The 17,066-nt window shown below is 43.0% G+C and overlaps 1 protein-coding gene and 1 non-coding gene across 2 annotated transcripts in view; both read right to left on the reverse strand.

Moving 5' to 3' along the window:
• Positions 1–17,066, reverse strand: part of PKD1L3 (polycystin 1 like 3, transient receptor potential channel interacting) — a 76,740-nt gene that overhangs the window by 30,210 nt on the left and 29,464 nt on the right. Inside the window, 7 exon segments of the mRNA XM_040253195.1 lie at positions 2,560–2,794; positions 2,892–3,084; positions 4,490–4,670; positions 5,372–5,571; positions 6,255–6,457; positions 11,305–11,451; positions 16,496–16,674. Coding sequence (XP_040109129.1) covers positions 2,560–2,794; positions 2,892–3,084; positions 4,490–4,670; positions 5,372–5,571; positions 6,255–6,457; positions 11,305–11,451; positions 16,496–16,674 — 1,338 coding nt within the window.
• TRNAG-CCC lies at positions 1,411–1,483 on the reverse strand. The gene has a single exon. It is a non-coding gene; the product is annotated as a tRNA-Gly (tRNA).

The raw sequence follows: 17,066 nt of genomic DNA on the forward strand, positions 1-17,066 counted from the left end.
GCTGATATCCCATGCTGAGATTTGAACTGTCTTGCTGGCAACTGGCGTTATTTAACTGAACCATGGTGACTGAAATTCATGCACAAACTACAACAGTTCAAGGCAAGGACTGCCTGTTTTTAAGCATGTGCCTCCTAAAAACTGGAGCTTCCCAGGTTGTGCTAGCGGTAGAGAATCTGCCTGCTGATGCAGGAGATGCAGGTTCGATCCCTGGGTCGGGAAAATCCCCTGGAGAAGGAAACGGCAACGCACTCCAGTCTTCTTGCCTGGAAAATCTCATGGGGTTTTCCCAACAGGCTCCAGTCCATGGGGTCACACAGGGTCGGGCGTGACTGACACACATGTGCAAGGTTCAAGGCCTCCTAATAATCAGGCCGTTTTCATATCATTATGACACTTAAGGAAATGATCCATAACTTCCTAGTACACTGTCTGATCCATATTAAAAATGACTCATTTATTTCAAGGACCTAGAACAGCCCTCCCTCATGAACTTTTCTCTTGTAATACTGACTTTTCAGAGAAACTAGCTTTGTACTCACAGTGATACCCCCCGAAGTGTGATCCACGGGTGAGCAGCCATCACCTGGCAACTAGCTGATTTCTGGGGCCCCCCTCCAGAACTCCTGTCCTCCATTTCGGCGTGTATCTTTTTAAATTAGTTATGCCTGGAAATAGTTAAGACCTTTCCACAAATTCAGTATTTGTTTGCAACAATGGAATTTTTTAGACTGTTTAATTACTACCAGTCCTCTTAACTGGATCTACTGTCTATTTTCCTTTGTGTTTTGCATTGTTTGATCATCCTGGTCCATTAATTTGATTCTCAATAATGACATCTTCAATTCAAAGTCTGAACTCTTAAAGTCTGCAAATCGCCTTTTTCATTTCCTCAAAGTCTTTCTCTGTGTGTCTGCTATCACGGAATCTCTTTAAGAGCTCCTGTTATTTTTTCGGTCTGTCTCTTCCCACAGTTCTTATTTAAGGTCTACCCACTCCTTGTACACTGTCCGTCTTTTAGGATCAGTGCTTCTCAAATGGGGCTCTTCTTTGGAATCACCGGGGAAGTTTATGACATTCTGGGCCTTGGATCCCATCTCCAGGGCTTATGATTTGACTGGTCTGGAGAGAGGCCTGGCACCAAATGTTTCAAAAGCTCCCCAGGTCTGCTTGTGGGTTCTTAAAGCATAAGTAATCCTGTCACCAAAATTCAGAATGTTGGAGACTCTATAGGACAACTTGGTTTCTTCACATACATTGTAAGAAAAGTAGCAAGAACAGAAAATGAGGTAAGAGATAAAGGGATGAAGAACGTATAGATTACTTATTTTTTACAGTCTCTTAAAAAAAATTATTTATTATTTATTTATTTGGCTGCACTGGGTCTTAGTTGTGGCATGTGGGATCTAGTTCCCTGACCAGGGATTGAACCTGGGCCCCCTGCATTGGGAGCGCAGAGTCTTACCCACTGGACCACCAGGGAAGTTCCTAGATTAAGTATAAAAACGCATGAGACAGGACTTCCCCGGTGGTCCAGTGCTTAAGAATCTGCCTGCCAGTGCAAGGGATATGAGTTTGATCCCTGGTCTAGGAAGATCCCACATGCCACAGAGCAACTAGGTAGCTGTACCACGACTACTGAGCCCACAGAGCTCAAACAAGAGCCTGCGTGCAGCAACAGAGACCTGGCACAGTTAAAAATCAAAATAAATAAATTAAAAAAAAAAAAAAAAAACGTGCGACAGAGCAACTCACTGCGACACATGGACCTTATTTAGATCTTGATTTGAACAAAACAACTATAAACACTTAGGAGACAACCGGGAAAATGTGAACACTGGCTGGATTTTTAAAAACTGTAGCAAAATACACATAACGAAAAACTTACCATTTTAAGTTTGAAATATACCTTAACCAACATTCACACTGTTGTGTAGATATCAGGAAATTGTTATTTAGGTGTGATAATGGCTTATATTTATGTTTTAAAAAGAGGAGTGTTTGTCTTTTGAAAATACACAGGCTGAAATCTTTATGGATACAATGATATGAAGTCTGGTATTTTTTTTCCAAGATAGATGAAACAAGACTGGCCATGAATTGTGGGGTAACTGTTGAAGCTGGGTAACAGGAATTTAGGATTCATTATACTACTTCCTACACTTTTGTGTGTGACATTTTCCTTAAAGTTTAAGGAAAAGGAAGATTTTTTTACAGTAAGTTTTCTTACTTAGTAGTTTATGATTGATTTTTTGTTCGCATACGTGCTAAGTCCCTTCAGTCGTATAGTGCTACCTGGGATGCCCTATTATTGATTTTTTAACTTGTCTCTCATAACTCCATCCTTTTCTGCTAAACTTCTACCAGTCTTACCAGTTCCACGACTACTACACACACACCCCTAACAAATTTTACCCTGTCCATTTCTGTTTCTTTTTGTTCTCGTCAAGTTGTCAGAACCATGAGGCACCTTGGACTGACACCCACAGACCTTGGTTTCCCAAGCTTCCTGCAACTATAGCGTTTCCTCCCATGCTGGAGTGACAGTTTCTCACGTACCTTTGCTGGCTGGCTGATGAAGGTGTTCTGAAGCAATGACAGTATCATCGAAATAACCCAGCTGGTGGCTTGGTCTTTATTCAGTTCCAGGCTATAAAGTGCTGTAAAGAAGGCTGAGGCCAGGCTAGTGACACCCAGAAGGAGCCAGCAGAAGTATGTCAACCATCTGTGCCAGCCTTTAGGGACACGCTGCTTCCCTTCTTCTGGGCTCAGGATGGGGAAACTGGTTGCCTCCCTTAGGAACAGAAGTTGAAGGAATAATCAACTTAGTCAACAGTTGACAGAGAGGTTTAGGAAGACTACATGTGGTAAAGCCCAGTGGGATGTGTTACCTGGATAGCCCTTGCTCTGTGGGAAGAACATGGGTTTCCAAGAGTTCCTGGAGTTTTTGCAGTTGGTGGACTGCATCAAGGAAGTCACTGGGGTGATCGGCCTGGGTGGGACCCAGTGTCTGTAAGTGAGATTGGAGCCTCTGCAGAACTCTGAGCAGGTAACTGCAGAAATGATGGTGGTTTTCAGGAACCACTGAAAATACAGCCCAGGTTGACATGTGAACAAGTGGAAGATTTCAAGAAACAGAAATTCTTGGTAGAAACCAGCAATCTGTTAACTGATGAAAGTGAAAGTCGCTCAGTTGTGTATGACTCTTTGCGACTCCATGAACCATACAGTCCATGGAATTCTCCAGGCCAGAATGCCTGAGTGGGTAGCCTTTTCCTTCTCCAGGGGATCTTCCCAACCCAAGGATTGAACCCAAGTATCCCACATTGCCAGAGGATTTTTTACCAGCTAAGCAACAAGGGAAGCCTAAGAATACTGGAGTGGGTAGCCTATCCCTTCTCCAGCAGATCTTCCCAACCTAGGAGCTGAATCAGAGTCTCCTGCATTGCGGGCAGATTCTTTACCAACTGAGCTATCAGGGAAGCCCCTGTTAACTGATGATGAGGTTAAATTTCCTAGTCAATGAAGACTTAAGAATACAGAACAGTATTCTCTGAGCAGGCTGGTATATTTGCAACAATTTATAAAATCCTATATTACTTTGATAGAGAATCAAAGTAATTTTTAAAGCTAACTGAGTTTTTTCACCAGAACTGCAGTACATGTGAACCCCACTCTAGCACTCTTGCCTGGAGAATCCCATGGATGGAGGAGCCTGGTGGGCCGCAGTCCATGGGGTCACTAAAAGTCGGACACGACTGAGCGACTTCACTTTTGCTTTTCACTTTCATGCATTGGAGAAGGAAATGGCAACCCACTCCAGTGTTCTTGCCTAGAGAATCCCAGGGACGGGGGAGCCTGGTGGGCTGCCGTCTATGGGGTTGCACAGAGTCGGACACGACTGAAGCGACTTAGCAGAATGTGAATGTGAAGTTGCTCAGTCGTGTCGGACTCTTTGCGACCCCATGGACTATAGCCTACCAGGCTCCTCCGTCCATGGGATTTTCCAGGTAAGAATACTGGAGTGGGTTGCCATTTCCTTCTCCAGGGGATCCTCCCAACACAGGGATGGAACCCAGGTCTCCCACACTGTAGGCAGATGCTTTACCATCTGAGCCACCAGGGAAGTAGAGTGCCTAGAAGGCCCAAACTAAATTCAAGAATTCATAAATCACAAAATCTCATCATTCCATAGAAGAAAGAGAATGACACGCTTTCACAGCCTCTGACAAAGCAGATGAAGTATGGGGGAGTCTGAGACAGAGGACATTTTTGGTGGGTTTTTCTTTTAACCTTTACTTTGTAAAACCAGATATGCCGTCTCAAAAGCTCTGAGAGGTAGCAGAGCTGTCTGCCCTCTGCTGGGAGTTTAAGGAAATGAAAAAACAGCAGAAGGTGTCATCATGCCTGTTGATTATGCTGAGAGCGGGTTGGGTGAGTGGAGTAGGGGCAGATAAAAGATCAGATCCTAAAACTTACTGAACTTTACCATTTGCCCAGCAGGGTCCTGCCTGCTGGGGACAGCCTGGATGCTCTAAGTAAGAACAGATGAGGCTGGACAAAAGCTTCAGCAGCTCATTTATGCTGTCAGAACACCATGAAGATGGTTCGCACTCTGAGAGTAGGTACGTATTTCTCCTGAGCAGGAATCCCACAGTTTCCTTTAATTCCTGAAAGTGGAACCAAGAGGAGAAAAGTCAGTTTTACACTGAACTCAGGACTAGGAGCACTTACAGATAGTCATGAGGCGCTTTATCTCCTCGGAGGGACACGTGCTCAGTGTGCGTGCACGCTAAGTCGCTTCAGTCGTGTCCGACTCTTGTGACCCCACGGACTGTGGCCCTCCAGGCTCCTCTGTCCATGAGACTCTCCAGCCAAGAATACAGAGTGGGTTGCCATTTCCTCTTCCAGGGGATCTTCCCGACCAGGGACCGGATGTGCGTCTCTTAACGTCTCCTGCATTGGCAGGTGGGTTCTTTGTTACTAGTGCCGCCTGGGAAGCCCTATGCTTAGTGTAAACGACCTCAATGTTTCACTGTCTCTCTCCTTTTTCACAAAGAAGTCACCTCACAGTAGCTTCAGAACTAGTTTTAGGAGAGAATCCAGGATGAAAGAAGAAGTGTTTGAGCAAACATCAAAAGACTAAGACACGTCCAGAGCAGGGCATTCTGCACTCACGTCAGTGCTGAGAACACTCCAGAATCAAGAGAAAGAACTAGAGGCAGGATGACGATGGCTCAGGGCACAGGGATTAGAGCACAGCCCTAACTAGAGCACAGCCTTGCCGGAGAGCCTCGTGTTCACTGGCCTTCTCCACCACTTTGGGGAGGGCAGCATGACATTTACCTGTAAACTCTGACACCACGCTCACCTCGACCACCTCCGTGAGAGAGAGAGGCTTTGAAAAAGCATCTGAGGGGCAGGAGGCCTGGATGGGAGGAAAGACAGGCAGAGGCTCCTGTGGCTGGATCAATGGGAAAAGCCGCCCGATCACAAGACTGATGGGGAAAAAGATGACTGCAGTTTGGATGCTGACAAGCAGTTCAGACCAGGTCACAGCAAACGGGCCCACTGGAAAAAAAAAAGCATGACATCAAACCTCATCCTTAACCATTGAAATTGTCTCCGAGACACTCCTTTCCCAGGTTTAAGTGTTGTTTTAAAATTTATTTTAATTGGAGTATAATTGCTTTACAATGTTGTGCTAGTTTCTGCTGTGCAGCAATGTCAATCAACTGTGAGTATACATTAATATATCCCCTCCCTCCTTGCCTACCTCCCACCCCTACTCCCATCCTGCCTCCCCAGGTCAGCACAGAGCCCCGAGCTGAGCTCCCTGTGCTCTCCAGCGGCTTCCCACTAGCTATCCAGTTCACACGTGGTACTGTACATGTCAGCTACTCTCTCAGCTCATCCCGCCCTCTCCTCCCCCGCCGCCAGGTCCAAAGTCCATGCTCTACCCCTGCAGTTTAAGTATTTATTTACCAATTAACTATGATTATCTAAGGATAGCAAGTTAAGACAGTCAAGATCCTGCTGTGTCTCTAAGGCCATTTCATTTGTTAATGAGTGAGATCAATGAGAAAATGTGTATTCTAATGCTAGAGTAAATGAGTATTCTCATTTAAGAGTAGAATTAGATGAGTACTCTAATGGGAGGGCAGCAGAGGAAAAGTGAAGGCCCGTTGTGACTCCGTTTCTAACTTGGAAGGAAGGAGTGGAGTGTAGGAGCAACAGCACACGGCAGGGCTCACCCCGAGCTTGCTCGTCTCTCTTGGTGGTGGTACTGTTCACTTTCCAGAACATGACGTTGATGACCATGTTGCAGAGAAGGAGAGTCATGTAGCAGGTGAGCCGCTGGACCCTTGTAAACTGGTTCCAGGGGTGTCGAGTTGCGACTGAGAGCCATAAGCAATCCTGGGTGAACTTCTCTATGATCATGGAGGAGAACAGATGTCTAACAAGATAAATCAGAACAGGAAATGCATAAGATTTCATTCTGAACTTGCCCTCGTTTGAGATGTGGTTCAACTGGCGGCAAGCGACATATCAACAACTCGGCCACTGCTCAACACTTTTGTGAAGAAGCTTTCAGGTGACACGGTATGATTTTTGCTGCTGTTGTTGTTACCATAGGGTAAAAGGTTTTTGAGGATAAGGGTAACTTTACGAGATTTTAAAACTAAAACCTTGTTTTGGCTTTACCAGAGGTTTTGATAAGTCTTTTTCATTCTTGGAAAATTTGCATTAAGCTTCCACTCAAGATAGGGGCTTCCCTGGTGGCTCAGATGGTAAAGAATCTGCCTGCAATGCAGGAGACCTGGGTTTGATCCCTGGGTCGGGATGATCCCCTGGAGTAGGAAATGGCAACCCACTCCAGTATTCTTGCCTGGAGAATTCCATGGACAGAGGAGCCTGGCGGGCTGGGGTCACAAAGAATCTGACATGACTGAATGACTAACATTTTCACTTTTTCCACTCAAGATAGTTATAAGGTAAGGTAAACTTATATAAGGTAAACTCATACTTGGAGAACCTTCTCTACTCTCCAAAGAAACTATAAATACAATATAAAAAGAAAAATTCAAAATAATAGCTGGGCTTAAAAACAAAATAAATGTCTCTGAAGAAGAGGGATGGGATGAGAAACAAGATGGTAAGTGGGGAAGAAGCCACAGGATTCTGAGCTCTAGGTTTGGAAGAAGGTATACACAGGTCAAAGTCTGATTCCCAGAGAGTAACTGAAAGTGATCCATGGAGGGAGGGAAAAGAAGGGCGGGTAAAGCCAGCTTCACTGCCTGCAGCCAGGGTTGAGGCTGGAGCTCACGGAAGAACTCTGCAGAACAGAAAAACTACCGCAGGGCTGCACATTTGTAAGCAGGGAGGCAGGTGAGAGTGGGCAGCCCCTCGACCAGGACACAGCCAAGAGACCCACTGGCTCTGACAAGGTGTGCGACAGGCCCTTTCATCCGTTTCTCTGAGGAACAGGAGCTTCGAAATGGGGTAATAAAATAAACCCTAGTTCTAGACTAGTGATGTGAAGGGCTGAATGAAAAAGATCGAGAAAAGATTAGTCAGGGATATGTGGAGGAGGAGAGAGATATTGAGATTTAAAAATGAAACCAACCTACAATCCCAAATTCCTAAACATATTTATAAATCTAATGCTGAGAAAGGCCGCCAACACAATATTTCAATCCAGAAGAAACTAATTTTGTGGGACAGTCTGACAAAGACTTTAAGTGTTTCAGGTTGCTCAAAGATACAAGTAAAGCTGCAAAACAGAAAGAGACTCACAAACTTAGAAAACGGTCGCTGGGGGAAGGGATAGTGAGGAAGTTTGGGAAGGTCATGTACACACTGCTATATTTAAAATGGATAACCAACAAGGACCTACTGAACAGCAGATGGAACTCTGCTCAGTGTTATGAGGCAGCCTGGATGGGAGGGAGGGTTTGGGGGAGAATGGATACATGTATATGCATGGCTGAGTACACCGGCTGTTCACCTGAAACTACCACACATTGTTAATCAGTTTTACCTCCATACAAAACAAAGTTTAAAGTTCAAAATATATATATATATATATATAAAAAGAAAACGTCAGTTGCCACTTGCATTGTAGTGATTGTTTTGTTTGCTACTATTTTATCCCATGTCTCAGCAATTTGCAGCAAGATCCAAAGGCCTTGAGGGGAGGCCCTGTGCTTCAGAAGAAAGAATCTTCATTCAGTAGGAGAGGGGATAAGACCTGAGCCTCTGCTGTTTCTTATGTGCTTCATCTGGAGCAAGTCAATTTAACCAATCCCTGCTACATTTTATACAGCTATGAAATAAAGAACTTGACAGTAAATAATGATATAAAAATGATACAAGGAATAATGTTCACTTTAAAAGAATAAAAAATGCTGAAAAACCCAGAAATAAAATAAATTTGAAATCTTAAAATGGAAAAATATGGTCCTCAAAACAAAATAATTAGGAGAAAGAGACACTGGTTTAAGAGAAAATCAGTGAACTGCCACAGACAAAAAAGATATGCATGCAAGAGAGGCTTAAAAACATGGAGGAGCATTAGAGAGACTTTGCACATAGATAGGGAATATCAGAGGAGCTGTATTTTCAGAAGTGACATTTGAGAATTTCTGTTTATTGAACACATGACTCTCTATATCAAAAATGCATTTTGGGACCCCCACCTCCGCCCCGCCCGGAGGTCCGGTGGTTAAGACTCCAGGCTTCCAGTGGTCAGGGAACTAAAATCCTGCATGCCACGCAGCACGGGCCCCCCAGAAAAGCACATTTTACATGTTATTTTACCACAATAAAAATTTTTTTAAGTACACTCTGAGTGCTAAACAGGATTTTAAAAAAAAGGTAAATCCACAATGAAAAGAAATATGGTAAAATTTGGAACATCAAGGATTAAGAGAAAATACTAAAAAGAAAAAGACAACATACTTTAGAAGAATAACAGGTAGACTGACAGAACAACAGAGGCAGTGCTGAAAGGCAGTCCTCCATGAATGCTTCACATTTAGGCATTTATACAAACTTTGCTCTTGGACTATGTTTTCAAGTATCTTTGTGTAAGCAGACAGCCCTAAGAAGACAGAATCAGGATCTCTCTTTGGAGACAATTTACATTTCCAGATTATAAAGACAGAGACGTCTTGCTTCCCAGAGACTTTCTAGGGTAGTAAAGACAGACATGCCTTCTTCTCACCCCTTGAGAGATTTGCCTACATTCCAGGCTGGTAATGTCTTATTCTATAGGGAAGGATGGGCAGGTTTTCTGGCAGCTCATAGATCAGCGTCTCCTGGTTTTGGGGCTCCTCTTCTGTAGCATACCTCTGCTGCATGTGCAGCTCACAGCTGGCTCTCATCACATCACCCTGTCAAATCAGGGAGCTGCCACAAATTACTGCTCTGGCTGCTACTACTGCTCTAAGTAGTAAACTGTCTACGTCCATTTGGGTCAGTGGAAACAGTGGAATGAACACCTCTGAAAATTCCTCCACAAAAGCAATGATAAAACTTCTTTTAAAAAGTCAGAATCAAAATTTTCAGAACTCAGGTAAATAACCAAAGATTTGTAGAAGCGTTTACATAAGAAAAATGGTTAAATATCAGTAAGAACAGTGAATTTTGTGGCATTTTAATTGGCCCCATTTCCCCATCTCCCTTTCCCTAGCTTCATGGTAACCTTGAAAACCAAGAGCCTTCAGTCACAGTGAAATTCAGCAGCCTGGCAGTCACTAGAGCAGGCAGAAGGGGATTAAAAGCGTCCTTCCTAGAGAGCCGTCATTATCTGACTTGTCTGGTAGTTCCCAGGAAAACTCCACCGGCAAGACTGCCCTTATTTGATATGACTGGACACTCATCCAGTTAAAAATGGTTCTCCTTTGAGGGCACTGTCAAAAATATTCAGAGGCAACTGTTTAACTTCACAGCTGCCTGATATGGTAGGCAAACAACGGGCTCATCAAAAACCCTCACTGAGAAAGTCAGAAGTCTATAGGAGTTTTGAAAAGCTTCAACACAGTCCTGGGAATCTAATGATAGGAGGCCATGTGCATGCCCAGGGATGTCGGCATGCTCAGGAAATAGCTGCTCAGGCCCTACACTTCTGCTCCTGGAAGAACCCTGCAGCTCTCAGGAAGCAGGAAGTGAAGGCTCAGGCAGAGCTGTCAGCTACCTGGCTGCATGCTGAAGGCATGGCACTACATGTGTGCAAAACCCCTCAGCAAAGGCTGGGAGGCTTACTGGCTCAGGCCTTTAAAGAAGTCTCTGTCTAGTTATTAGCTGACCACTGAAGTGACTGAGCAAGACCTTCAGTTTTCACATATGATAGAAATACAGATTTTACAGAATTCGTTCGAAACAGACACAGGACAGCAACAGACACTAAAGACAAGTGCTGGGGGAGAGGAAGGAGATCGGATCTTCAGAGTGGCTACGTTTCATTATTTAAAATGTCCCGTTTTCAACAGAAGATCACAAGACACGAAAGGAAACAAAGTCTCTCTCTCCCTCACACACACACACACACACACACACACACACACACACACCACACTCAACAGACTGTTACTGAGGAAGCCAAGACACTGGATTTACTGAAGATTTCAAATCGGCTGTTTTAAATACATTCAGAGAAATAAGGGAAATCATGTTGAACTAACTGAAGGAAAGTAAATGAGCACGATGTCTTGCTAAATAGAGTATTAATGAAGATACAGAAATTATTATTATTATTGGTTGCACTGTGTGGCATGCAGGATCTTAATTCCTGATTAGGGATCAAACCCGTGCCCCCTGCATTAGAAGTGTGAAGTCTTCCAATGAACCACCAGTGAAGTCCCCGGAGATTATTTTAACTAATTTTTTTAAAGTTTTTAAAAATGTGAACCATTTTTAAAGTCTTTATTGAATTTTTTTTTACAATTTTGCTTCTGTTTCATGTTTTGATTTTTTGACCATAAGGCATATGGGGGTCTTAGCTCTCTGACCAGGAATCAAACCGTTGCCCCCTACACTGGAAGTGTGGAGTCTTACCCACTGGACCACCAGGGAAGTTCTCAGAAGTTATTTTTTAAAAGAACCAAATAGAAAGAATGCAGCTGAAAAATACAGTAAGTGAAATGGAAAATTCACCAGAGGCTCAATAGCAGATGTGAGCTGGCAGGAGAAAGAAGACAGGTCAATTGAAATTGTCTTGTCCAAGGAACAGAAAGAAAAAAGAATGGAGAAAATGAACAGAGTCTCAGAGACAGGTAGCGCATCATCATTTCCGAACAGTACCTAAAGGAAAACAGCTCCCTCTTTGAGACTGGCAGGAAGACCCGGTCGCGCTCACAGTCTCCAAGGTTCACGGCCAGCCAACAGTTGCACAGGAAGTGCCATTTCCTCTTACCTGCTATGTCAGTGACAGTTACCTGGCTTACATACCTACAGTAAAAAAAGACAGTCAGGTTAGAGGGTGGGCATCAACCAACTGCTGTAATAAGCAGTGATCTTATGGAAACAACCTCAATGTCCATTGATGGCTGAATGGATAGAGAAAATGTGGTATATATAATGTATACAATGGAATATCATCCAGTTATTAAAAAAGAATGAAATTTTGCCATTTGTGACATGAATAGATGGCATTACCCTAAGTGAAATAAGTCAGACAGAGACAAAGACAGATATGATCTCACTTATATGTAAAGGCAAAGCAAAACAAAACACAAAAACCCAAAACCTAGCTCACAGATTCAGAGAGCAAATGAGCAGTTGTAGGGGCAGAGGGTGGGGGTGGGTGGGTAGATGAGGTCAGGAGAGTCAAAAGGTACAGACGGCCAGTTATAAGATAAGCCAAGGGAGTGTAACATACAGCATGGCGACTGTAGTTAATATATATGAAAACTGCCACAAGAGCAGATCTTAACTCTCACAACGAGAAAAAAATTCTCTATGTATGGTGATGCTTATTAACTAGACTGATGGTGATTATTTCACAATACATACAAACATCAAATCATTAGGTTGTAGACCTGAAGCAAATATAAAGTTGTATGTCAATCATACTGCAATAAAAATAATAAAAAGAAAATCTTTTATTGACAGAGGGTGTCCAAGTAAACAGATTCTGCCTCATTGTAGGGGCAAGAGCCAAAGAAAGAAAGTAGATCTGATCCCACTTTTCCCTCCCAACCTCTAAAGGAGTTCACGTACCAAATATCAGAATGCAGACTTCCATAACCTGGAATAGTCAGTGTGTGTTTCTATTCCTTAAGATTTCTTCTTTCTACAAGTGACAGCGCCCCACCACCTTTGTAAATATCCCATCTGCCTTCATCTTTCATCACTAGGGTCTGCTGCTGCTGCTAAGTTGCTTCAGTCGTGTCCGACTCTGTGCGACCCCCATAGACGGCAGCCCACCAGGCTCCCCCATGCCTGGGATTCTCCAGGCAAGAACACTGGAGTGGGTTGCCATTTCCTTCTCCAGTGCATAAAAGTGAAAAGTGAAAGTGAAGTTGCTCAGTCGTGTCCGACTCCTAGTGACCCCATGGACTGCAGCCTACCAGGCTCCTCCGTCCATGGGATTCGCCAGGCAAGAGTACTGTAGTGGGCTGCCATTGCCTTCTCCTCACTAGGGTCTTAGGGGGTATAAATGGGGAGTGGGCTTTTATGTTTATATTAATGACTTGTCTTGTTTGGGTCTGTGGCTTCATCTTGGCTTCAGAGCAACAGGTCCTGAAACGTCATCCTCTTTTCAACCCCAGTTTTTTTTTTTTACCATGTGTCTCTGTCTTCTCCCCTGATTTCAACCATCAACCAATCTGTCCTGCAGAACCTCTGCTCTGCCTGTTTGACTTCATCTTGCACCTAGTTGGCTAATCTCCTTTACTGTAAGGATGCTACTTCTCCAAAAGTCTGTATGAAACCATTTAAATCTCTCTGGTCAAAATTCTTATTTCAGTTGGAAGTTATTTTCTGTGTGAGGAACACAGATCGCTTTAAAGCTAAAATTATTTCTGGGACTCTCTTTTGAAGCAGTTAATAAAATCACAGGTGACTAAGTTGCATTTGATTTAAACTTAGCTACTTGTTAAAGCTTTCATTTAATAGCAAAGTATAAAAAAGGAGAAAATATTCATTTTCTGATTGGTGAGAAACTAGTCACCCGTTTTTTTCTCTGCTCTCCTTCTTTCATACAGAAGAGAAACAGAGAATCTAATGTGTGTCAGAACAATCTAGTTGATACATTCAGTATATCAGTAGAAAGATACAGAAAGCATAGTCATTTCCTAAGAAAAAATGCTGGCAGTCTGCTTTTTTTGGGAGGTGGATAGTTCTTTTGCTTCTCTGTGTTTTCCAAGTTTTTTTGTATTCAAACATCTATTACTTTTGCAATTAAACAAAGAAAAGAAAATATTGACTAAAAAAATTCTTTGAAAGAGCCTTAATAACAAAGTCTAGAAGTGAACAGGTAACTTGAGAATTGTAACAAATATTTATTGTTACAATATTGACTGTAATTATCAGTTACAACAAATATTTATTGAGTCCTACTATACTTTTGGCACTCTATGTGCTGTTGAGAATACAAAATGACTAAGTCAACATCTCTATTCCCTGAGGAGCATAAAGTCATTATAAGTTAAAAAATATTACAAGACTCCATATAAAATTAGAGTTGATATAAACCAGTGATAAAAGTAAGAATAATGGAAAATATCATATAGGTGTGAATTCCTTTATGTGTTGTGAATTCCTTTATGTGTTTCCTCAAAGAGAAATATCTATTTAAATTTAAAAATGTACTTCTAATAATTATAAGATATTGTTAAAACTTTTGGAAGTAACTAAAACTACCCTGAAGAAAAACTTAAAAATTCATAATCCTACTACCCAGGGATAACTATTGGTAATAATTTAGTGTATATAGCTCTAGACTTTCCCTTATAAACACACTTGAAAAAAAAAAATCAACTCTGTTGTGGTATAATTTACATCAGATCAAAGGCACCCATTTAAAGAATATAGTTCAGGGAATTTCCTGGCAGTTCAGTGGTTAGGACTCTGGGCTTTCACTGCCAAGGGCACAGTTTGATCCCTGGTTGAGGAACTAAGATCCTGCAAGCCATGGAGTGCAGCCAAAAAACAAAAATAATAAAAAGTACTGTTCAATGTATTTTGGACAACTGTACACACCTGTATAATAAGCACCACCATTGCCACCCTGAAAAGTTCCCATGCGCCCTTTTCCAGTCAGCCTTCCTCAGGCTCACCCTGGGCTCCAGGTGACCGCTGATATATTTTCTCTCTCCACAGGTTAATTTGCTTTTTTCATTAATTTCACATATTCTTGTGTGTCTGGCTTCTTTTGCTCAACATAATGCTTTCTGAGATTCACCCATGTTGCTGTATCAGTAGATTGTTCTTCTTTGTCAGGAGTCATATTCCAAATGAAAATACTAACATTTGTTTATTCATTCAGCTGATGGACATTTGTGTTGTTTCCAGTTTGAGGCTATTTTTCATAAAGCTGCTATGAAAGTATTTGCGTAAGACTTGGAGTGGACATACATTTTCACGTATCTTGATTAAATAACTAGGAGTGGAATTTCTGGGTCATTGGGTAAACATATGTTCAACCTTACAAGAAACTGCCAAATTGTTCTTCACCAAGGCTGTACTTTTTACATCCCACCAGCGGTGTGTGAGAGCTCTTAACTGCTCCCCACCCTCACTCCACCTTTTAGTTTTAGTCATTCTAGTGGGTGTCTAGTGCTATCGCTGTGGTTTTAATTTGCATTTCCTGACAACTAATGATAACTAATGAGTATCTTTCAAGTGCTTATTATACCCTATTTACCTTTATAAAAGAAAGTGGAACAATAGTGTAACAAACTGTTGCTGTAGATACCTGAAAGGATGTAGCAGCAGGAAAATCATCGGGCTGTCCTGGCCTTATGGTTGGTGTCTCTAGTCTAGCAGAGAAGGACTTTTTTAAAAACCTCTTTTTGGCCATGCCACGCAGCTTGTGTGATCTTAGTTCCCCAGCCAGGAATTGAACCTAGACCCTTGGCAGTAAAAGTGTGGAGTCCTGACCCCAGGACTGCCAAGGGATTCCTGGGAAGGACTTCTTTTGCTAACAATTTTAGGCTGGATGCATATTCCTTTCAGGTGGGAAATATTTAGCAACCGACTTGTTTCTGGGTCAGTTCTCAAACCTGGGTCTGAGATCTTTGGGGCTTCCCCGGTGGCTCAGTGGTAAAGGATCTGCCCACCATGTAGAAGACCTGGGTTCGATCCCTGGGTTGGGAAGATCCCCTGGAAGAGGGAACGTCAAGCCAGAATCCAAGGACAGAGGAGCCTGGTGGGCTACAGTTCGTGGGTCCATGGGGTTGCAGAGTTGGATACGATGGAGCGACTAACAAACACACTGAGACCTTTGACTTCACTGCCTTCCTTTTTTCCTAATCCCAACAAACCAATGATCTTCATCCTAAATTAATTTTTATCATCTACTTTCTCCACTCACTCCTCATAATTCTCAGAGTGCTGCTGAAGGAAGATGTGGGAGCATCTGGGCCCAGCACAGGGCAGGTGCACACTCATCACTGACCATTTGTCTAACTCTTGAGGGACATCCCAACTGTAATTCCACTCCTTCCCCTCTCCTTAAGCTCTTCATTTTGACCCAAAGTATATTCTCTATATAGTCATGTATTAAATTTACTCTTTAAAGATGCTTTTTGTATTTAGAGATACTTTTAGCTTATGATACTTTGGGGCAATGTTTCATTGTTATTATTTTCTGTTCACAATAGTGACAATATTTAATGGAAAAAAATCTGCGACTCCATTGGTGGTCCAGTGGTTGAGAATCTCCCTGCCAATGCACAGGACACGGGTTCGATCCCTGGTCTGGAAAGATCTCACACGCTGCGGGGCAGCTAAGCCCGTGTGCCACAACTACTAAGTCTGCACTCTAAAGGCCATGAGCCACAAGAAGAGGAGCCACTGCAATGAGAAGCCTGCACACTGCAGCTGGGGAGCAGCCCCTGCTGACTGCAACAAACATCCAGCACAGCCAAAATAAATAAGTGATTTAACAGACGCTTTTAAAAAAACTATCATTCTACCTCTCATAAAATATCTTTTCAATATTTCTTTCCAGGTTTTCTTTTTTGTAGACAGCTTTGAAATGAAAATCTAACAGGGAATTCTCTGGTGGTCCAGTGGTTAAGACACGGCATGTCCCATGCAAAGGGCATGGGTTTGATCCCTGATCAGGGAACTAAGATCCCACATGCTGCATGGTGCAGTCAAGAAAATATTTAAAAAAAAAAAAGAAAGAAAGAAAAAGAAATTAAAATCAAACAGTTATCTGTTACTATTTGATCCAAAACATTATAGCTATTTATTGTGTTGCCGTGCAGGTGTTTCCCCAGAATGCTGCAGAGAAGCAGCACACCAGCCCGATTCGGGTACTTACCAAGCAGGGCTGGTGCCAGAATTGTCATGCCAAAGCCGCAGGCTGTGTAACTCCCCCAGAGAGGATGGAGTGCCCAGGAGGAAAACATCCAGTCCCCCGCGTTCAAAGACTGCCTTCTGGGAGTCACAAAGGTGGTGAGGCTCGCTCCGCCCCTCTGATCCATAAAGGGTGATGACTACCTAAACCAGGACAAAGAAAAGATATGGCAAGTTATAACCTGAGTCTTTGGATTTATCTCTAAGGGGAAAGATGAAGACAGAGAAAACTGTACTTAGATGAAGTCCTGGGGCCTTAGACAAGCAGAGAGGGCTCTTCAAATGTAGAATTTTTAAGTTTTTTTGCTGTACCCCATGGCATACAGGATCTTAGTTCCCCGACCAGGGATCGAACCCACATCCCCTCAGTGGAAGCATGGAGTCTCAACCATTGGGTCGTCAGAGAAGGCCTAGATGGAGAGTTGAGAGCCAGGACGACCGCCCTCCGGGACCTGTGTGAAGGATGACTGGGTGCCAGGATGTCAGCAAGGGTATCGGAGTGCAGCTCGCATGGCAGAGGGCGCCGAGCAGTGAGG

The sequence above is a fragment of the Oryx dammah genome, unplaced genomic scaffold (genome assembly GCF_014754425.2).
Source record: "Oryx dammah isolate SB20612 unplaced genomic scaffold, SCBI_Odam_1.1 HiC_scaffold_13, whole genome shotgun sequence".
NCBI classification, from domain to species: domain Eukaryota; kingdom Metazoa; phylum Chordata; class Mammalia; order Artiodactyla; family Bovidae; genus Oryx; species Oryx dammah.